This window comes from Saccopteryx bilineata, chromosome 6 (assembly GCF_036850765.1).
Source record: "Saccopteryx bilineata isolate mSacBil1 chromosome 6, mSacBil1_pri_phased_curated, whole genome shotgun sequence".
Taxonomy (NCBI): Eukaryota; Metazoa; Chordata; class Mammalia; order Chiroptera; family Emballonuridae; genus Saccopteryx; species Saccopteryx bilineata.
The window spans coordinates 160,624,061-160,647,389 of record NC_089495.1 but is presented as its reverse complement, the minus strand read 5'-3'; the positions used below and the strand labels follow the sequence as shown (position 1 = coordinate 160,647,389).

Sequence of the window (23,329 nt, the reverse complement as noted above, 5' to 3'; positions counted from 1 at the left end):
TGCCATAATCCCCTCCTCTGTCAACTAACCCCTGGCTCATTGGAATCCAAGTCACCTACTTCTGCCTTATTGGGATCAAGGTCACTGACATCAGCCGTATTCCCCTCCTCTGTCAGCTGACCCCTGGCTCCCTGCTCTCCAGAGACGGCCCTCGTCTGCTTTGCATCTCATCAGAAACACAGGGTCTATGAGCCGGGCACAGGTGTGGTGTGACAGGACAGCCGGTGTGCGGGGCTGGTGATGAAGCTGGTCCGGGAAGATTCTCCCAGTGCCTGCTGTTCTGTCTTGGATCGAATCTGGCGTTAATTAAAAGAAGGCCTCTGGGCTTTGAGCACCTTGCTGGATGAGGTGCATATTTTATGAGCACTTGGCATTTACAGGGGACTTTACATTTGCCAAGTGCTGTGTGGTGATTTATGAGGGCCTCTGTGCTGCTCTTTGCTGGGAGGCGTGCATTCAGCCAGCTGTCATTGATCTGTTATGGGTTCCTAATGAGACCCGAGGCTGTTCTGCTGAGAATCGCCTCTGTTTTCTGGCTTTTCCTGCTTTTCTTCGCTGGTTTCAAAGACACCGTCGCCTCCTCCTGATGGGTTTAGTCTTAACTTTCCTTCTTCCCCACCTACCTCCCCATCTCCGTACTCCCCTGCCTGACTTCCCATCCTTCTCCCCTTTGCAATCTGACTTTCCTCTGTCTCTGTATTGAAACTTTACTTGCAAAGTTTCCTTCACCTCCCTCCCAGACAAATGCATTGCCCTTTTCTCATTCCTCTCGTCGATCCCAGCAGCTGTTTGAAACCAGCGCCTCTCACCGGCTCTTCTCTCCTCCCTCAGCACCTTGTTTGCTGTGGTCCTGAGCTCGGCCTTCCTGATCAGAGGAGCCAGCACTGAGTCTCTGTACAGCGCCCTTGTTTGCTGTGGTCCTGAGCTCGGCCTTCCTGATCAGAGGAGCCAGCACTGAGTCTCTGTACGACAGCTGGGCTCTGCTTGCATGCTGAGGTGTCAAGTGCATAGAGTAAGGTGGTCTTTGTGGAGGGGTGGTCTGTGTGTTAGCATTTAAATGACTGAGTCAGACTTTCCCTGTGTATTTGGGCCACCTTTCCAGTCTGTTTGCATCTGCACAGGCGTGCGGGTTTGTGTGTCTGGGTGCATGCCTGCTCACATCTGCATATGCTCCCTTTCCCTTGTCCCAAGCTCTGCATCCCTGGGTGTGTCTGTGAGCTCACGCCTGCACACCCAGACCGTGGCTGCGGCTCTGTGCCTGTGACAGTGGGCTGTTCCCTAGAGAGGCTGACCACCTTGTCTTATGAGCTGTGTGACATTGGGCAGGTTGCTTGACCGTTTCTAACCCTGGTGCACCTATTTAACCTAACTGGAACATACAAACAGAAATATTAATTTTGCAAGGTTTGGATAGGGTTAAATTAGAGATTTAACCCAGGACAGAGTTTGGCTAAATTGTTGAGTCTCTTGGTTGCAAACTGCAGAGCGAGGACTCATAAGAGTTTAGGGGAGAAGCGAAGTGTCGGAAGGTTGTTGATGCATCTCACGTCCCCGCAAGGACAAAGGTGCAGTCAGGCTTCAGGCCGAAGGGATGAGTGAAGCAGAGACGCAAACCCTGCCAGGGCCCACATGTGTTTATCTGTCATGGCCGCTCTTCACATGCCTGCTACATTCTCGCCTTGTGTAGCCCAGCTTAAACGAGAAACAGTCGGTATGATGACAGCTCCTGCCCTTTCCGCCCTGTGGCTGCCTGGCTCTCTTCCCGCCTGGCTCAGTTGGGAACACCCAGCTCTGATTGGGCCCATGTGGCCAGTTACTCAGCCAGCCATGGCCAGGAGGTCAGGTTCACGCATCAAGGCCATGACTGCATGGGACCCGCCCTGAGGAGCCCACTGCGTAGCGCCTGGCCGTGGCTGAACTGGGGTGTGGGAGGCAGGCAGTTTCTTTCTTCTCCTGTTGCCTTCCTGTGAAATGCTACTACTCCCTACGAGAAAAAAGAAGCCCCCCCCCCACCTTAGATCCATGCGTTGAATTATACACCTGTGCCATCAGTGTAGCAAAACAAAACAATGATCCAAGATGTCAAAGTCTTTCTCTCGCCTGCTTTTTTAAAGAAATACTTTTGTGGGACTCAAGTCTGGGACGGGATAAATGAATCTGTGTCTCAGGTTAAACCTCACTCGAAAAGAGCTGCCAGAGTCTAATTTTGTTCACAAGTTCTCCAAAAGGGTTAACAAAGTTCTTTCTTCCCAGTGCCCTATGTCCTCACGTTTACACGAATTATAAAACCATGAATAAGTCCCACTCACACACCAGTGACGGGTGGGGCAGCTCTTCTCAGAGCCCCGCCTGCAGGTCCGGGTCTCTGGGGGTGACAGGAGCTTGCCTCCGCTGCCTGGAGCCAGTTGTCGCAGGGAGTGCTTGTTTGGAGAGGAACGGTGCAGGCTACCCTCTTGACTGTCTGACGTCCTCCTTCCATCATCCTGCCTCGGGCTTGCAGAGCTTCTCGGGCTGCCGGGGCTTCCTAAAGCCCCAACGGGATTTGTTACCTTGCAGGGTTCCCAGAACATCACCTCGTCCCCTTACATCCTGGCATCTGTCAGACCTGAACAACCAGACGCTTCCATGCAAGCCGGGGCCTTTGGGGGTGGGCAGGGGAGATCTTGGCTAGCTGATTGGACACAGGGCTCAGGGAGCAGACCATAGGGTCTGTGCAGCCCCTTCGCCAGCCTGACCCGTCCCTGGGCCTGCAGGTTCATCCTTTAGGTGGACGGCAAACTCAGGTGTGGCCACAGTGCCCATGGGCAAGGGAGTGGGCCAGAGGTGCGAGTCTGGGCACAAACCATGTTTGTCGGCTGGACCAGCTCCGTGTTTCTGCACCAGCAAAGGCCTTTCTCTGCGGGAGCACAGGGATCTGATCTTTGTCTGGTTGTCAAAAATAAATTGTTGAAAGCAGATCGATACAGACTCTTGGATATGGTTGTTAAAAAGACTCCTTCACTTGCTGTTTAAAACACCATTGTATTTAATACACACAGGATGTGCCCGGAGTTCTTGCCTTCCTATTTCTCTTCCTGCCAGACATTGGAGGCCAAAGACAGGTTAGGAGCAGGGATCATTGTAGCGTGGGCCAATCTCCCCGGAAGGCTCAGCCGTGCAGTGGGGTCAGAGCAGGAATAAAGACCTAGCCTGCCCTGTGGTGTGTCTGAGCCAGAGAAGGTGGCCCTCCCGACAGCCGGAGGCCAGGAAATCCATAGGGCAACATACCCATGTAGTTTGGCTGACACTTCCCTCCCCCAGTAGGTTATGCCTCTCCCAGGTCAGTGACAGAGGTCAGGTGGGCAGGAGCAAAGGAGGAGTCCGGGCTGAGCCTGCCCCGTCCCCTGGCAGGCTCCTGCTGCTGCTGGAGGTGGGCATGCCCCCGCCTCGCAGCCCCCACGGTTTCCTCCAGCAGCGGCAGCTGCAGCCTGGTTATGTGTGTGTAATGAGTGACCCGGCAGGGCCTGGAAATGTGTAAGTGCAGGTGTAAGCCTGCTCCTAGAGCTGTGTCCATGGAGTGTTGAAGCATCATCAGGCGGAGGGCCAGCATGAAGCCACTCCTCCGTTCTCCTTGTCCTCCTTTTGTCCCCATCCCCATCGTCCCTGCCTGGGCAACAGCGCGCTGCCACCAAGGACCACTTTCCACCAGGGAGGATATTCTCAGCCTTCCAGAACCAAACTCATTGTGTATTTCAGTACCCTCCTCACTCAAGACACGTGTCCCTCCCGCCTAAGTCCCTCTGGCTGCAGCTTGGGTTATCTTCCTCTGGTTCTGTCCTCAGTAGAGATGGGAATGAGGAAGCCGTCCCATTTCACGCCACTTTTCCGCCTGTGCAGTTTGTTGGTGGTGGTGCTGGTGGCTGTGTTTAATATGTATTGGCCCCCACAGGGTGCGAGCCACGTTCTGTGTCAGAGCTGCACTCTGGTGGAGGCTGTCTGACGGCCGGCCCTTATCCAGAGGAGATGACTGGGCGGAGGCCTAAGGGTGTGCCCACAGCAGCCCTGAGTGGACTGGCCCACCCCAGCAGGGGTTCAGCTGAATCACAATAACCACATTCTCTGCCCCACCCAAGTGTCCCTTCTGTCCACCCGGGACCTGCGGCCAGGTCTGTCAGGCAGAGCTGAAATCACGCTCAAGCCCCTGTTCTGGAGGTTGGCGGGGTCCCCTACAGAAGACCTGGGAGCTCCTGTAAAGCTGGTGGCTGAGGCCAGAGAGGTCCACACTGGATTCGGTCAGACAGTAGAAAAACTGCGGAGCCGGAAAGGGTTGGGCCATTCTGTTTAATAAAGTCTCACAGTGGCGGACAAGCACACAGGCAGGGGAAACCGCCTCTCAGGCAAACATAGCAAAATGGCCCCTCACAGTGGCTGGCTGGCGGGCGGGCGGGCAGGCAGGCAGGCAGGCAGGCAGGCAATCCGGCATCCACAGTCCTCCGTCTCTCTCAAGCACAAGCACCCGTAGCCTTATATAGGTTGTGTACACATGGTGCAGCCAGCGCTCACGCTCCTATCAGGCAGAGTGCTTGCAGCTGGTAACCCCGTGAGCAAACCTAACACAGCTGTCCCACATTCCACCCCTATAGGGTTGCTTGCATCACAGTCTACATGACAGGAAACAGCAAAAGTTACACAATAATTACAAAAGTGCCCTTTACAATGTCTCTCTGAGCACTTTGCCCAAGGTGTCACCTGAGGGCCCACCTCTAACTTCCTACCCCGTGGTAGGTGGGAGGGCCTCTATAGTCCAGGGCTGTGTCCATGGGAACTGTAAGGTGCCCTTGGTGCATCTCTGCAACTGGATGAGAACCAGTACAGAAGGACCAGCACAGGTGCCATGCCCCCCCATCAGGGTCTCTCATAGTACTGTCCACGAGCGACATGTCCATCTATCATGGGAGCCGGTGCCCCCCTCTGGTCGCAGTCCAAGAGTCAGTCCACGATAGACAGCCCAGCTGTCTGAGCAAATCACCAAGGTAAAGGTCTGTTACGGGCAACTAGTCGTACAGCTCTTTATTAACGGACCTCAGCACCTTTCCATAGTGTGCTGTCTGTTGCCACAAGCCCCATCCAAACCCCTCAACAAGCGCACAGGGCCTGGTGGCATCAAACACATTCAAGGCCTGTGTGGCCTTAACAGTTCTCTTAGCTGCTGCTGTAAAAAAAAAAAAAAAGCACCTATTACCTGCTAATGCCCACACCTGCTGCACACCAGAAGGGGACCAGTGGATTGCCAATTTCACACGGGGCCTCTGGACCCCACCCATCCCTGTTAGATGGGTCCTCTCCCTTCCCCCTATTCAAACTGGGACAACAGGTCTTGGGGGTCCTGTAATCTAAACACCAGCCATTTTCCTGGCAGATGTCAGGGTCACCCACTTCCCCCACTTTTTCAGCGGCTGGAACCTCTGTCCTGACTCAAGCTGCTGCCAAAGCTCCAACAAGACTATTAGGTTTGCCATCTAATTTCTCTCTATCTGCCCTGGCTGCAGTCAAATCTACCCACATCTGTGTTCAGGTAACTTTCACAGACCCATTTCTCTTATTAGTTGGGGGGCAGCACGGGCAGCAGCCCTCACAGCCTTACTGTCGATCTCTGTTCCGGAGACCATGATGCCATCCACCCCTATGCCCCACAGCTGCACAAGCAGGCTGCCAGGGGCTCAGTGGGTTTCTGTGTGAATTTCACTCCCAGCTCCATTGGCTCTGTCCAGGTATAGGGCTGGACCACAGAGTGCTCTACTACCTGGGGAGACGGCAGTTGCAGCCTGAGCCTCCCTCTCAGAAGAGTTGAAAATACCAGTTCCCACCGACTCAGAGCCACTCTGCTGTCAGGAATGCAGCTCCATCTTCCACGCCCACTTTGGCTCCTGTGGCTGCCAGCTCTCAGCCTAAAGCCGGCTCTTGGCCTAAAGCTAACTCTCGAGCTCTCGAACCTGTAGTTGTTTCTCCAACAGCTTTTGCTGCCGATGTTCAGCTTCCAGGGCAAACTGCAACTCGCAAAGCTGTAATTCTTTGTTGAGAGACTGCTCCTGTTCCAGGTGCTGTTGGCTCTCAGCCTGCACCTCACATTGCCACTCTCAGACCCAGTCGGCCTCGCTCTCCAGTGCTCGCTCCAGTTCACACTGTCATTGGCATTCAGTCTGCAGCCTTGGAGCTTTGACCTCGCTCAGCTTCTTGCACAGAGCTCTTGGTTTCTTCTTGCAGGATTGTAAAAAATAGCCAGTCCATGGTCCCCACCAAGAGAGCCACTAGGAACAGCCATTTCTCTATTCCACCCCTCAAGGGTGGTGGCGGCTCCATACCAATCTGCTCTGAACCTGGCCCACTACGCCAGATATAATGCCATGGCCAAGGCCAGGCAGGTTCACATTGGATTCAGGCAGATGGTAGAAAAACTGCGGAGCCAGAAAGGGTTGGGCCATTCCATTTAATAAAGTCTCTCAAGGGCGGACAAGCACACAGGCAGGGAAACCTCCTCTCAGGCAAACAAACAGCAAAATGGCCCCTCACAGTGGCAGGCAGGCAGTCCACGCATCCGCAATCCCCCTGAGCGCAACCATCCATAGCCTTATATAGACCATACACATGTGGCGCAGCCACTCACGCACTAATCAGGCAAGTGCTTGCATCAGATAACCCCATGAGCAAGCCTAACCCAGCTGCCCCACAGCTCCACTCAGGGTCCTTTAAGAGCTGGTTAGCCCTCATTTGAAAAAGAAAATACTAGTTCCTATGGTCTGAATGTGTCACTGCCTCTTCCAGTTCATATACTGAAATCCTGTCCCCCAAAGGGGTGGTATTAGGAGGTGGGGACTTCGGGTGGAGCTCCCATGAATAGGATTAGTGCCTAATAAAAGGAGCCCCAGAAAGCTCCTGGCCCCTTCCACCACCTGGGGATGCTGGGAGGAGATGCTGTCTGTGAACCAGACACGGAATCTCCTGGCACCTTGATCTTGGACTTCCTAGCTTCCAGGACCAGGAGAAATAAACTTCTGCTGTATCTAAGCCTCCTAAGTTATAGTATGCTGTTGTAGCAGCCTCAATGGACTTAGACACTAGTTTTTAACTTCGCTTTCCTACTACCTACTTCAACTCTTTAAGAGTGCTCTAGAATAGTTTAATAACCGTGTTCAAGGTACCCCTTTATCGGAGGTGGGTAGTGCTCAACCAGGGACGATTTCCCCCCAGGGTACATGAGGCAGTGTCTGGCGACTTGATTGATTGGTACAGCTGGGGTGGGGGGGGCAGGGAGTTGTATCCCAACACCTTGTGGGTAGAAACCAGGGATGCTGCCCCATATCTGACCGTGTGCAGGTCAGCCTCGTACAGCGGAACGTCAGTAGCAGGAAACCTGCCCTGAGCACTTCACCCTGTAAGCAAAGCACTGCTGTGTGATTGATTGGTACAGCTGGGGTGGGGGTGGGGGGCAGGGAGTTGTATCCCAACACCTTGTGGGTAGAAACCAGAGATGCTGCCCCACATCTGACCGTGTGCAGGTCAGCCTCGTACAGCGGAACGTCAGTAGCGGGAAACCTGCCCTGAGCACTTCACCCTGTAAGCAAAGCACTGCTGTGCTGCTTTGGTTTTTACAAGAACCTTAGATAATGCACCAGGGTGTGAGCCGGGGCCCTGTGCTCTTCCCCAGTGGAGGATGAGGCGGGGGCGGAGTCAGGAGGGAGGGGAGATGGCGAGAGCAGGCGCAGCCACCTTCCAGCCACAGGAGAAGCCCGAACTGGGCCAGCTTGGCTAGGTGTTTGAGCTGATTGTCAAGTTCGCCCTCAGACTCTGCCCCTCCCTGCGTCCTGTTGGTCTTCCGCCACCAGGTCCCGGGTTTGTTTCCCCCACTTTGTGCCCAAGTTAATGGCAGTAGCTGTGAACAGGGGTGGCTTACTAATAATATGCCAGTCCCTTTGGATTCTGTCGTAATTACCTTCCTCGTTTGCACTTTTGCTGGGACACCTGGGGTGTGAGCTCTGGCTGGCACTTCGCTGCTCCTCTCCACTTGGAGGGTGCCTGCCACCATCTGTTGCTCCTCGGTGTCTGCCCTCCTTCTCTTACTTCGCTTCTCTCCCGCACAGGGAGTTTGCCTCAGTTTCTCATTCGTTTGGTTCACAGGTGTTTTTCCACCCTCAGGCAGGATAACTGCTACAGTTTCTCCCCAATTACCTCTTCTTCCTGGTCCCCTTTCTAAATCACAGGGCACTGGCTGCCTCCCATGGCAGTGTGTGCTTCTGGGGTGGGGGTGGGGGTTCCCTCCCCCAGAGCCACAGGAGAGCCAGGGAGGAAGGACCTGCTCCTTGGCCATCTGTCACAGAACGTGATGGCCAAGGCACACATTATCCTGGCTAAGGTGTAGGGCAGGGCGCAGAGACAGTGCATTGGCTTTGTCCTGATTTCCTCAGGGAACAGATTCAGGTGCTAGCTCCAGCTGCCTGCACTTGGGAGAAAGCCACCGCCAAGGCCAGCGAGCTGGGGGTAGGGAGAGAGGGGAGACAGGTTTAAGGCCTGGCTTTGGGCAGGCCCTTTCTTTCCTTCCCAACCTCCCAGCCTGTTGGGAACATTTATGTAAATCGCTGTGCTGGGCTGCATGCTAATAAGCAGAAAGGGCTAGTTAGCTAATTACCATGGGTCCTGTTGCTCGGGGCTGCACTGTCACTTACATTTAAACTATTAATTAAAACAAAATCTTTAACAAAAGAGCCAATCAGCTATTGTTTATGATTTAGGAAAACAACAACAGCAAATGTTTTCAGAGGGAGGGGTTGGCCCCTCTCATATCAGGAAACAGCCCTCAGAGCCTCCCTAGCTTTTGACACCTGTCCCAACGGGCCACCTTCGCCTGGAGACCCACAGTTATGGGTAGGAGTGGGTTGTTGGTTCAAATCAAGCTCGAGAATAGTAGGTTTGTCAACGCTGGGCTCCCCAAAGGCAGCAGGTGGCCAGCCGGGGGCATCTCCGATGTCCTTGACTTTGTATTCTTGCAACTATGTCCGTGGGGTGCTCCTGAGATCCGGGGCTGCACAGAAAGAGGCTGCCTTCCCCCTGGTGGAAGGGATATCTAAAACCCTGAGACCTACCAGGCGTAGCCTATCTTGAAATTCAGTTTTCACTGATATCCGGCACTTCCCCTGGGACACTCCTTGCCCACCCTGTTCTGAAGCTTGTCGGGTACAGGTACAATGGGCAAACCTGAAAATGGTGAACATTGTATATTCAACCCCCTCCCTGGAGCTGTGACTTCTACCCTCAGGGACATTTCTGGAAAAAAAGGAAGAGAACAACCAGCTTTGGAGAGCGGAGAGCCTGGGCCTCAGCATCACGGTCCATCTGGACTCTCAGAGCCTTGCTCGCCCTTCCTGTCTGACCGTGAAGCAGAGATGCAGTGCTCACCTTTGATGCATGTAGAAGGCTCCTGGCCCAGGGCCTGGCATAAAAAGGGCCACCCCCACCCCCACACCAATTCTCAAGAAAAAGACCACGGAGACTGAGATCTTGAATACAAGGCAAAATTTGGAACCCAAAGTCATCTGAGTAGAGAAAGACATGATAAATGAAGACAGCTTTTATTAAGAACTGATGTCAGGAGACTTAAAAATAAATAACACTAAATAAAAATGAAAACCCTCCATTTTGAAAAGTCAGGTGGCTCTGAGTGCGTTGACTGAGCTGGCCACTTCAGCTGCGAGCTCCTGGGAGGGTATCTCGGGGTTTCACTCTTCCCTCTGTGCTGCGAGTCCCGCACACTGGGTGGGAGACTGGGCCCGGGGACCTCAGTGCTGTGCCCTGGCTTCAGAATGAGCCCCAAGCCTCTGGCTCCTGAGTCTGATGTGGCTCAAGTCATTCCTCATGGTCTCTGCAGTTTCCTTTACCTCTGTAGTCCCAGGGCTCCGAATTCCATGCTTGGTCACTCTGAGAAATACGTGAAGATATTCGGTGAGGCACCAGAATTCCATATTCTTAACCAGCAACTGCTGGTGGTCACAGTCACCCTGTAAGGTCCCCACAGGGAGAATGAAGTCCAGGGAACACATTGTGCCTTAGCAGGTCTTGGGTGAACCAGATTGGATCTCAGGTGAACTTGTTCACCTTAGCACAGGTTACACTGAGGGGGCCCTATTGTCCCAGGGTGCCTCCTGGAGTCATTATTACAGTCCCAGTGTCCTTGGCCCACTATAAGCAGAACACAAGGACAAAAACAGAGTTGAGAGGGACAGTGAGTCCCAAAAGAAGACAAACCCTTCTCAGGAGATTTTGCCCTCTCCCCTCTTCATAACAAAGGTTCCTCCTAGCCCCAGAAGCCCTTGACCTTGAACTTGACCAATACTGGTAGTTCTGTTTCCTATTGGGAGGGAGACTGAATTCCCCCATAGACGTTGGGAAGTGTCTTAACATTATGCTTCTACCCCATTGGTCCTTGGCCACTGGGACAGTTGCACTTTGTTTTTCGTAGCCTTCACCTCTCCATCAGATATCATAGACTAGCATCTCCCATATTCGATCATAGTCCCGGTGTTGGGAACCTGGCAAGCTCACAAGTTCCACTGGAAGGGACTTATAAAATCTCCTTCTCTATCCCCCAGCTTCCAGCTGGGTGATAGCTTTCCTATCTCAGAGTAAACTGTGACAGTCTCTCCCATCTCAGTTTTTAGTGACATCATTGGGCCACCATATCTACCTTGGACTTCTTGCTCATGAACTAATCAAATCCTAAATGTTTAAGTCAGGAGTCATCAATATTACCACCAGATGTTAAATATTTTAGAGTTTTGGTTCATATGGCCTCTGTTACAACTACTCGTCTCTGTTGATATAGCGCCAAACCAGCCACAGACAACTGGTCAACAAATGAGCATGGCTGGGTACCAATGAAACTTTATTGAGGCACACTAAAATTATATAATTTTTTTTCAAGGTAACTTTTTAAAAAAATTTTATTCATTTTAGAGAGGAGAGAGAGAGAGAAGGGGGAGGAGCAGAAAGCATCAACTCCCATATGTGCCTTGACCAGGCAAGCCCAGGGTTTTGAACCACTGACCTCAGCATTCCAGGTAATGCTTTATCCACTGCGCCACCACAGGTCAGGCCTATATAGTTTTTACGTGTCATGAAATATAGTCGGAATTTTTTTCAACTACTTAAAAAATGTAAAAATTGTTCTTGGCGTGCAGACCATACAAAAATAAGCGGTGAGCTAGGTTTGGTCATCAGGCTATTGTTGTCTGCTGACCCCTTCTTTAAGCTCCTACTGTGTGGATGTTTGTTATCAGTAGCCTCCTGCAACCTCACCTAACACAGTGATGGCAGCGAATGCTATTGGAAAGTTATCACTAAACCTCTTGTTTTTATGTCTGTTTCAGAGGGTCTTGCTGTTGGAGTTGGATTTGGAGCTATAGAAAAGACGGCATCTGCCACTTTTGAGAGTGCCAGGTAAGCCACACCTGCTGCCTGAGCATACGGCCCCGCCCTGTACCCAGCAGTGCCCTGGAAATGCTCGTTACCTGGACGAGCGCCCCCGGCCGCCCAGGGCCAAGACTGGTGATGGCGGGGAGGGGGTCGGGTGAAACTCGTGCCTGAGAGAGGTGCTCCCTCAAAGCAGCAGGTTGATGCCAACTTTTCCAATGTGCTACGTGATGGGTAACTGCTCTGAAAACACAACGTGGATGTAGTTGCATGCGGTTGTCTAAACCCTTTAACTGTGTAAAGACGGGGAGGGGTAGTAAAGGGCAAAGGGGCTCAAATACATGGTGTCAGAAGGAGACCGGATCTGGGGCGGTAAACACGCAATGCAATACACATGATACAGGATAGAATCGTACGCCTGAAACCTATATAATCTTATCAGCCAATCGACTCCACACACACAAAAGACTGAAAACAAGAAACATCACAGGCAGCAGTGAGCGCTCCCAGCTCCCCCCCTTGAAGCCCTTCTCTCTGTCTTGGCACTGGGCTCTCCTGGCTGCCTCCCCCATGCATGTCTGCCCTCACAGGTTCTTCTGCGGCCTTCTCGTCCTAGGCCCTTTCCGAAATGCCAAGACTGCCCAAAGACCTGTCTCTAGGGCATCTGTTCTTCCCACTTAACGCTCCCTCCTTGAGGGACCATTTTCGTTCTCGAGAAATAAATGGAACATTTATTTGCTGGTGGTGCCCAAGCTGTCTTCAGCCTCGATTTTTCTTCTGAACTTACCCCTTCCAGGCATCTCTTTGGTGGTCGATAGGATCCTCACAGGGAGAGTTTCCAGAGTTGAGCTGACAGTCTCTGTCTGCTGTCACACAGTGCCTGCCCCGCCCCAGGGTTCCCCGTCACCTCCTTGCACCCAGCTGACGGAGCCGAGCTCGCCTGGCCCTCACCCCCCACTTCCCTTTATCTTCCATAGGCCATCACCAGGCCTTGTGTGTTCTTCCTCTCGTCCCCCTTCCTTGAGTTAAACAGGGCCTTGCTAAGGCCAGAGACAACCATGGCTTATAAAGGGAAAATTAAAAAAACACAAAACAAAAAGCAGCAGGCCTCTGTATTTTAGTTGTCATGAAGAGGTGCTCTCCCTGGTCCACCTGTGCCCATAAACCATGAACACCACAGCCTCCAGGCTGAAGGAGAGCCAACTCAGATGCCTTCAGGGGACTAAGGGGTGGCAAAGATGAGTGGGGGACAGTTGGGTGGAGACAGTGGGGTGTGGTTGGGACAGAGGTAAACCTCAAGTAGATAGCCCATGCACGATCTAACGGCACTTGAATTCAGTTATTTTAAAAACATAACAGTTCAGGCCCTGGCCGATTGGCTCAGCGGTAGAGCATTGGCCTGGCGTGCAAGGGACCCAGGTTCGATTCCCGACCAGGGCACATAGGAGAAGCGCCCATTTGCTTCTCCACCCCCCCTCCTTTCTCCCTGTCTCTCTCTTCCCCTCCCGCAGCCAAGGCTCCATTGGAGCAAAGATGGCCCGGGCGCTGGGGATGGCTCCTTGGCCTCTGCCCCAGGCGCTAGAGTGGCTCTGGTCGCGGCAGAGCGACCCCCCCAGAGGGGTAGAGCATCGCCCCTGGTGGGCAGAGCGTCGCCCCTGGTGGGCGTGCTGGGTGGATCCCGGTCAGGCGCATGCGGGAGTCTGTCTGACTGTCTCTCCCCATTTCCAGCTTCAGAAGAAAAAAAAAAAAAACATAACAGTTCAAAGAGATGGCCCAGGGGCCACCAGTTTCTGATACCTGTTTCTGGCTTATTTTAGTGCCTAATGACTGATGCAATCTCAAAAAAAATTTTTTTGCCCTGGCCGGTTGGCTCAGCGGTAGAGCGTCGGCCTAGCGTGCGGAGGACCCGGGTTCGATTCCCAGCCAGGGCACATAGGAGAAGCGCCCATTTGCTTCTCCACCCCTCCGCCGCGCTTTCCTCTCTGTCTCTCTCTTCCCCTCCCGCAGCCAAGGCTCCATTGGAGCAAAGATGGCCCGGGCGCTGGGCATGGCTCTGTGGCCTCTGTCTCAGGCGCTAGAGTGGCTCTGGTCGCAACATGGCGACGCCCAGGATGGGCAGAGCATCGCCCCCTGGTGGGCAGAGCACCGCCCCTGGTGGGCGTGCCGGGTGGATCCCGGTCGGGTGCATGCGGGAGTCTGTCTGACTGTCTCTCCCTGTTTCCAGCTTCAGAAAAATGAAAAAAAAAAAATTTTTTTTTTTTTACACAGAGACAGAGAGAGGGATAGATAGGGACAGACAGACAGGAACGGAGAGAGATGAGAAACATCAATCATCAGTTTTTCATTGAGACACCTTAGTTGTTCATTGATTGCTTTCTCATATGTGCCTTGACCGTGGGGCTACAGCAGACCGAGTAACCCCTTGCTCAAGCTGGTGACCTCGGGGTCTCAAACCTGGGTCCTCCGCATCCGTGTCTGACGCTCTATGTACTGTGCCACCGCCTGGTCAGGCTAAAAACTTGTGTGTGTGTGTGTGTGATGGTACCACTTCCTTTAGTAATCAGCCCTGTGTCTGCTGACCATGGTGGTCAGGAGCTGATGTCTCGTAAAGCCCCTTTCCACTCTTCCCTGGTGACTGAGCCTGTGTGGGGCCCCTCTGTGGGAAGTGTAGTCCCGCATGGCCACTGAATGCTAATGCTACATGCTAAGGGCCGTGTCTGCTCCATGGAGACCACACATGCATGAGCACTGGCGTGTTCTAGGTTGAAATTCTCCCCTCTCCGCTTCTCATTCCCGCCCATCAGACTCCCAGGGCACGTCCTCACTCCGCACCCCCATTATCCATTGACCTGATGCCTATGGAGATAATCAGATCAGATAGGAGGTGGGGAGGGACCTTTAGATTAAGAAATCACCAAATCAAGAGCTAGTCAGACTCACAGTGCCCTGGCAGTGCTGTGCCAGCACCGGGCACGGACGGGGTGGGGAATTGGGCTCTTTGTCTCTTGGCACAACCACTTTGATCTTGGCTTCAGTTAGAACATGAGCAGCTTGGGAGTTGAGCAGTGCCCGGGGGCTGAGGGGCCGACCCCGTGAGCAGTCAAAGGCCAGGTCCTCCCAAAGCACAGGGGTGAGGGGAGCCGGGGCTGCCCCTCACTGCAGAAGGTCTGTACGGCCAGGGACAGTCCTGCCCCAGGCATTGTGCACACAGGCCAGGCTCTCTGTCTGGTGGCACCACATCTCCCGTGACATCAAAGTGTCAACTCTGATGCCCCTCTTGTCTGTCACTTGCATTTTCTGCCAGGCCTTATAAATATTTCTAAAGAAAGTAGAGCAAAAGCCTGTTCAACCTGTCTCCTCCCTTTCCCCTAACCAAGCAGATCCTGTCTGAGTTACATAAACCCTCAGGACCCTTGAACGGGGACTGGACCAGAGCACAGCCTCTGTATTTTCAGCCTTGCCAAACCCTCTGCTATGCCCTGGCCGGGTGGCTGATGGATAGAGCACCATTCTAGCACACTGAGGCCACAGGTTTGATCCCCAGTCAGGGCACCTACGAGAAGCCATCAGTGAGTGCACAACTAAGTAGATCAGGTTAATGCTTCTCTTTCTCCCTGTTTCTTGCTTTCTCTCTTTCTCTCTCTCTCTCCCCCATTCCCCCACTTTCTTTTCTCAAATCAGTGGAAAATTAAAAAAACACAAAACATAAAGTTCTCTGCTAGACAGCATCATTGGGAGACTTCCGTGCCCCAACACTCCACCCGTCACAGCCTGTGGGGCAGGGCTGTTAGAGCTGTGTCACTGTCAGCACTGTGTCCTGCGTGCTGTGTGTGTGGAGTGTCCCTGTGATGCAGGACGCAGGCTGGGACAGAGCGTCCCCTCCAGCATACCCTACCCTTCAGGCCGTTTTCCTCTCTTACATAGCCACGTCTAGTTCGTGATTTTGGTTCTTCCTTCCTGAATGCCTTTGATCTCACTGGACTGGTCAAATGCAGAACAGCCCCCAGGCAAGACTAGTTCCCTGCCCTTAGCTGGAACTGTGAACCTGGATTACTGGGAAGATGGCCACTGGAGGTTAGGAGGGAGGGAGGAAAGAGAGAGAGACTAATTGCTGGAGGGGAGAGCGGAGAGTGGCAGACACAGTCATCCGATGACTAAACACATCTTTTAAGAGAGATAGGCTTTGGCCCTGGCCGGTTTGCTCAGCGGTAGAGCGTCGGCCTGGTGTGTGTGGGACCCGGGTTTGATTCCCGGCCAGGGCACATAGGAGAAGCGCCCATTTGCTTCTCCACCCCCCCTCCTTCCTCTCTGTCTCTCTCTTCCCCTCCCGCAGCCAAGGTTCCATTGGAGCAAAGATGGCCTGGGCGCTGGGGATGGCTCCTTGGCCTCTGCCCCAGGTGCTAGAGTGGCTCTGGTTGCAGCAGAGCAACGCCCCGGAGGGGCAGAGCATCGCCCCCTGGTGGGCAGAGCATCACCCCTGGTGGGCGTGCCGGGTGGATCCTGGTCGGGCGCATGCGGGAGTCTGTCTGACTGTCTCTCCCCGTTTCCAGCTTCAGAAAAATACAAAAAATAAAATAAATTTTTTTAAAAAAAAGAGAGAGATAGGCTTTGCCTTTTCACATTCCAGCTCTATAGGGTTAAGAAGTGCACACCTCAAACCACGGCATTGAAAGAAGTTTCAAAGTAAAGGGATGATAAGGGTACAAGGTGCATGCTGACCAAAAGAAAGCGGGTGTTAGTTACAATTTTAGTATCACAAAACAGCCCTGGAGGCGGAGAGCCTCATACAGAATAAAGGTCAGTAGCTAATGACGGGAGAGCTGGCGCGGTGGGATGATACAACACCGCGCATTGGTGTGCGTCTGGCAGCCTGAGCCTTCCAAGGCGGGGAGGGGGGGAGGACACTTGTCAGAGTGGGGAGGAAAAGCAGGCGAAACCTCTGTCACGTGGGTGGGCAAGTGTCCTTCTGCTCTCTGGCACTGATAAAATGGATATAAAAATTAACAAGATGTGTTTAATGGACATAGAGGACCCTAACCCAGCAACTGGGAAACTTACATTCTTTTCAGGCAAAGTGTGCATGTTCTCCAAATTGATGAGAGCAATATTTATCAGCTACTGATCTACCAGAAATTTCATGCCAGTCTGTGAACGAGTCAACCACCCTGGTGTTGTATGGAGAATAGAGATGCAGTGATCTTCTAATTCACGTATGCTCAGGGTAATTTCTGCCTTAGCAGTCCTGAAGAAATTCTCCTATTTTCACCAATCCCCAAGTGTAAAAAGGTTGAAAACCGTTGGATTTGAGTGTTGAGCCATAGAGAAGGTCAGCGTCACCCCAGATCCCCACTGTTCAGACCACAATCTCTGACTTCAGTGCAGTAATAATTGAAAGTCAACATGACGTAGCCAAAGCGACTTGTCAGTGGGCAGCGGAGCCTGGAGGCTCCATGAGATGAGCAGGGCATAAACCGAGTTCTGAAAGGAACCAGTGGGCGAAGGGCACGCCCTTCCCTTGTCTCAGGCCTCTGGAGAGTGGGTGTGTTTCATCAGGCATGTGGGGACAGTCAGCTTGGCTAGGTGGAGGTGGTAAGGACAGGTAACACGATGAGCAAGGGAGGTCCCAAAGCATTTTCAGGGCCGGTGGCCGGGCACATCACCAAGACAGAGTTCCCATGGCACTTCATGGAAGGGAAGATCCATAGGCTGGGCCATGTGACGGTGCTGAGGCAGGGAGTGACAAAGCCCGAGAGAAGATTCAGACACTCACCCGGCTCCCGTGGGGCAGTGTGGGAGGAGGAGGTGGACGGAACATCGTGAAGCACGGGTCCATCTTCATGGAAACAGACTCCTGCTGCTGTGTGTTTTAGCTGCTACAAGCAGATAGGGATGTGCCAGTGGGGGGGGGGGGGGGGCAAAGAGGGACCGATGGCAGGAGGAGGTATTAAATGCAGGGACCAACAGGTGGCATTTGTCCGCTGATTTTATTGTGTGAAAGGAAGAAGGGAGAGATTTTAAGTTCAAGTGTCCAAAAGACAGAGGTAATCTCATAGTGCCATGGAAGGGGGTTACGAGAGGAAACTGGATTTGCATGGATTCGGGAAAAGAAAAGCATTGCTCAGCATGTTCCTGGGGTCCACGTGGACCAAGGTGGCTGAGCCAGGGAGATTGTCCTGTTCATTTAGGGTGGGAGTCGGCAGCCTATGGTCCGTGGGCCAGAGTCGTGCTGCAATGGTTGAGTTGTGTAATTGCCACAGTATCTTTCTTTCAGACCCTTCACGGAAAAAGTGCAGACCCCTAATTTAGCCAACATGGCCTCTAGTTTTAGTTCGGATTTATTAGTGATAATTTTTTTTAACACTTCCTACTGTTTATTCTGCATCTGGAAGCAGAAGGCTCTCTTCTCTCATCTGTGGCATCATAACCATTCACAAGAAAAGGAAATGTAAATACTCTAGAAAGGCCCTGTCTTCTCTTCCTGCAATTTCCTTTACCGGGAAAGACAACAGGTAGGCCCTGGTGTAGAATGTGTGTATGGCTGCTGCCATCTAGAGTCCAGACGCTGTTACTTCACCATCTTTGTGGCGCCCTCTCTCCAACATTCTCTTCCCTTCCGACCACCTTCCTTCCTAGTGAGATGGCTTGCGTGGGGACACTCATTCACAATTCAGCTTCCCCTGCATGATGAAGAATCCCAGCCAGCAAAGGGCAGCGCAGTTCAAGGGAAACACAGCCTTCTTCTTTCTGAACTGGACCCTCGTGATTTCTTTTGGTCTCACTACAGAGAAATTCTTCAGACCGCACGTCCCTCGGGGAGTTGGCTGCTTAAGCGATTTTCCTTTCTGAAACATCATTACCTCCAGAGAACATGTTTTCCAGACAGGAAACATGTCCTCAGCTCTCACTTAACTCCGCGGCGGGCATAATTCACACCAGTGGGGAGGACACGGTTATTCGTGCCTAAACGTTCAGCTTCATGTGTTACTCCTTTCTAAGCTTTGGCTGAGCACATGTCAGGAGGCGTTTGTCACCCATGGTCACTCACTGACTGATAGGTGCAACAGGCATCCTGGAGCAGGCTGCGTGTCACATGGGCCAGGGGGGGTGCTGCTGGCTGTGGACCTCACGGTGTGCTGTGAATAACCCACAGAGCACATCCCTGCCGTACGCCTGGTTGTGTTTCCTGCTGAGACCCCCAACCAGCTCATGCTCTCAAGCACCCAGACACACCGCAAAGGATGCTGGGTAGATTAGCCTGCATTTGGACACAAGATAGCTCACTGCATTCACATGGGTAACCTTAAAATAAATTGTAAAGTGTATGTTTGCCTCCCGGATCCAAGAGTAAAATGTAAGTCAGATACATCCTTTTGCCTGGCTCAGAAACCAGTATGTATGTTAATATATTAACAGTCATTGAAGATGGCAGCCATTAGTCAACTCAGCACCTCTTTGTTTAGAAACTGAAGATGGCCATAAACACAGTTCCCTGGTCATTAGTCAGCACTAGCTGGTGATGGGTACACCTGTGTGTGTTAGCTCTATTACATCTCTGCGTCTGCGCATCCAAGTAGACCCCCTACTTTGGTTCCAGTATATTTCCAAAAACGGGTTTGCAAGTTAAATTCAGAGAAATTTAAGAGAAACTTCATCACAGCTGTGGAGAGGGGTCTTAGCTGAAATGAAAACGTTTTTATTATAGCTCACTGCTCAGTCAAGCATCTTTTAAGGTGCAAGCTGCCACAGCTGCCTCCATATCCCAAGCTGCTCTGAGGGTGCCCAGCAGTGGGGCAAGTTCTCAGACTTCTGGGGAGACTTCCTTCCTCCAGGTTGCCAGTCGTGACCTCTCTGCCCAGTGAATTGGGTCCATTCTTCCCCAGGGAAGCCAGAGCCCAGCCTGGTCTCCCTGGAGAACGGAACCCCAGCATGAAGACCGGAGGGTGCCCAGGGGAGGAAATACTCTCACACCTGGATCCAGATACTCTGGCACCTTTCCCTGCTGAATGATACACACTGTCCTCGTCCCCCACTCCCTCATGCCCTTCAGTCACTGAAGCAGAACTAGAGGTAAAGTTTTGTGCTCTTGTTTATTTGCAGTGGCAGATTGAGCTCTCGATTTTATTGTATGCAAACAAAGCCTTCTCTTGAAACCATCAAACCGCCTTGCTTGGAATTCTAGAGCCCTCTACTCACAGCTCCTCTTCAGTTTCTCTCCAGTCCTCCCACACGCAGATAGCCTTACCTTGAATTATTAAGAGGTGGTGGAGCTTGGAAGGGTAGGCAGGCAGGCAGGGTTAGGCAGACAGCGCCACCATGTGGGAGTTCGACGTCATGGCTTGGTCGGCGACTTACACAACAACAAAAACCACGACAAAAGTAGTTGTGCTGAAGGCAAGTGAGAGGTGCAGATGTCTGAGACAGTGTGCAGCTTATATGGAAGTCATAACTGCAGGAGTTAAGGACCACGTACCTATATGTGCGAGTTTATAAAAATGCTCTGTGCACTTTCGAAATAGTAGCCTCTTCATATTCCAGCTCTTTTGGCCCTGACATTTCACCCTTCATTGAATTCGGCACTTAACAGATTTCCATTATCGTCTTATTCACTTTACTGTGTCAGAGAAGAACAACGTAGCTTTTTGTGACCCTACACAGAGAGGAAGAAAGAATGCGAAAGGGACAGTGCAAGGACAGGAAGCTACTCTCGACTCCTTTGAGGGTCTACACCAGGTAGGAGAAGGACCACCCCCAGATCAATAAAATTTCTTATGTCATTTTAGGGATAACACATTTATTTTTGTAATGACCTTTGAAAAATAATATGTATTCATCCTCCCCAGAAGTGAAGAGGAAGGGCCTGAAGCTTGCCGGACACCTCGGCAGAGCCAGGCTGAGACAGGTAGTCCGGTCATAACCTGTCTGCCCATCCAGCTGTCCCTTCTGACCACAGAGATGTTACTGAGCCCACCGAGTAGAGGCCACGCTTTGTAAATCCGTTTATTGATTGGTGGACATGTGGGTCATTTTCACATTTTGGCTGCTATAAAGACAGGTGCTGTGAAACACTCGTGTACAGGTTTTGAGTGGCCCCGTGCTTTCATTTCTCTGGGGTTCATACCTAGGAGTGGGATTGCTGAGTCACAAGGTCACTCTATTAATGATTTGAGAAAGGGAGCTTTAAAAATCAAAGGAACCAGATTAGAGCAAGAGCTTATTTTAACCTTGAAAGGTCCGTTCCCCAAACATCATCGCTGCAAGAGCCTTTTGCGGGTTCACTCTCCCATATCTTAGCACTTGAGCCCCAGTCATGATGAGTGTTCTGACTCCAGCTTACTGTGTTTGCGTATTGGCCCGCCCATGGCGGATGCTGCAGACAGAGGCCCAGCCTGTTCCATCCCCACCTGGGTTCCAGGACACCGGGCTCCCACCCAAGAGGAGAAGTGGTTTGTGACCCTACACAGAGAGGAAGAAAGAATGCGAAAGGGACAGTGCAAGGACAGGAAGCTACTCTCGACTCCTTTGAGGGTCTACACCTTTTAACCTTGAAAGGTCCGTTCCCCAAACATCATCGCTGCAAGAGCCTTTTGCGCAGGCTGCGTGGAACCAGCATGCAGGCCAGAAGCCTGGGGCAGGAAGTGACCTGTGTCACTTCTGCCGTCCTGTGTCTTGGGCTCTGTGCTCTGTGCCTTGGCATTCTTTCTTCAGTTTCCCCCTCAGCCTTCCCAGGATGCTGCTGCCACCGTGTGTGTCTCAGCACAGCCCATTCCCTCGGTCCGCTCAGTAAGTGTCCTCGCTGTCATTGTGTGGTGCATGCCTTTCCCACCCTGCACCCTCACCTGGAGCGGAGGGAGCCTGGGCCGCCTCTCTGTTCTCTGAGCAAACCCAGGACTGGGTAGTGCACGGTCTGCTCTGCAGCGGGGCCACTGGTGGTCTGGAACCCTACAGGTGAGGGCAGCCTCACAGTGGGCAGCCCCTCCTGGCAGCACGAGCTGCCCCCTTCTTGCCCCGCCACCCCGAATTCCCTGGACTCACTTTCAGGCCCCTCCAATGTGACCACACAAGTTATGCTCTCAGAACAAGAAGGGAGACACCCGGCTGCCTCCGCTGTCTGCCGAGCACTGAGCACCCGCTTCTGCCTGCCAGCTGCACAAGGGGCTGTTTATGCTGCGGCCTCCCCACCCACCCTGCCGCCCCCAGCCGCCCCCACCCAGGTCTCTGGCGACAGGCTGACATCTTGGCACGGGGGCTGGCTCTCTACACAACGTGCACTCTGTTCAGCCCGGAGCGGGCCTGGGGGGGGAGCTGCAGAGCCCACGGAGCTCCGAGAACAGGAGCGTGGTCTCTTTGTGGCTTTCCCCGGCGCTCGAGATGACACACTCTTCTCTCCCAGTTCCCATCACTGCCCTGTCCTCCCTCCCGCACAGCTTGGGACAAGGAACTCAAGGCAGACAGCGGCCACGCTTTCCGGAGCTCAGGGCCCTCAAGGGAGTCCCAGCCAACGGCCCCTTGGGGTGGCAGTCTGCATTTCTCAGCCTTGCCAGCGAAGAAAGGCATCTGGAGTGCTTTGTGTGGGACCAGTTGGGACAGCTGCCATCGCGAGTTGTTCACGTGCGTCGCTTTGGTCTCTCTGCCACCCCCGAGTGGAGAAGGGCAGCCCAGAGCCTGGGGGCTTTCTCTGAGGGCATGAATACGGCCACTGGCAGGGTTAGGGTTTAACTAAGTTCCTTCTGCTGCGGAAGCCCATGAACCACCTCCGCCCGGCTCTCTCACTCCACCCCTGCCTCTGGCAACCACCGGGTAGGACAGGCTTAAAAGCCAGCCTTTACTGAGGTCAGTCCCTGTGCAGATCCCATGCTCATCAACTCATGTGTATTAGCTAATCCTTAAAGGTCCCCCCCCCCCACCATAAGGGATAAATGAGTATCCACTTAGTACAGATGTAGAACACACCCAGAGGCACACGAATAGTAAGGGGCAGAGGCAGGATTTGAACCCAGGCAGCCTGGCCCTGCAGCCTGTGACTGTAACCAGTGCCTCCTCCTGCCTGCCTCCTAAGGCATTATGTGTCTGCTGTGACCGGAGGGGCTTGAGAACTTGCCCCCAAAGTGGTATAGGAAGTGGGATCAGCTTAGTTGTAAGTGTCTAACCTCCCACTGCGGATGCTTTTGTACCGGCTGTAGGAATTCTTATTTCACTGTCAAATGTGTCTTTAAAATCCCACCTCATTTGGCAGGTTGGGAAATAGAAGAATAGAAAAACTCCCCAGTGAAGAATAGACTTTCTGGCCAGTCTCACTAGCAGCAAGTGTTCACACTAAAGACTGTGTTGAGCCTCACTCCAGACGGCACCCTCACCCTCGCTGGGTCCTTCGCGCAGTGAGATGCCACACTCCAAAGAGGTGATACTGAGATGATCTCGTTGGTCTCTGTTGTGACCCCACTTCCTGGGAAGCAGAGGGACGGCCGGGTCACTGGAAGGCTGGAGTTCCAGAGCGAGAGTCTCCCTGTGCCGCAGGTTCCAGAACGGGAGGCAGTAGCCAGCTGAGTAGGAACCCTGGGTTTTTAGAACGAAGGTATTATGGTCGAATTATGTCCCCCAGGAAGGCATGTCAGAAGTCCTAACCCCCAGTGCATGTGACCTTACTTGGCCATAAGGTCTTTGCAGCTATAATCAGTTAAGATCAGGCCATACTGGATTAGGGTAGGTCCTAAATCCCTATGCCTGGTGTCCTTATGAGATGAGGAGAAAAGACACGCTGAGGAGTACACCAGGTGACAGGAAACACAGGCACACAGAGGGACACTCCCACCGTGGAACGGCAGGCAGAGACTAGAGTGATGCAGAGATTAGAGTGATGCAGCCACAAGCCAAGAACGGCTAAGGGTGGCCA

The 23,329-nt window shown here is 52.8% G+C and overlaps 1 protein-coding gene across 3 annotated transcripts in view; it reads left to right on the top strand.

Moving 5' to 3' along the window:
• The window catches only part of SLC39A11 (solute carrier family 39 member 11), a 286,459-nt gene that overhangs the window by 214,487 nt on the left and 48,643 nt on the right, over nucleotides 1–23,329 (top strand). For all 3 annotated transcript variants that reach the window (XM_066236012.1, XM_066236011.1, XM_066236013.1), the window contains exon 7: nucleotides 11,397–11,466. In XM_066236012.1, coding sequence (XP_066092109.1) covers nucleotides 11,397–11,466 — 70 coding nt within the window. The remainder of the gene's footprint in view (nucleotides 1–11,396; nucleotides 11,467–23,329) is intronic.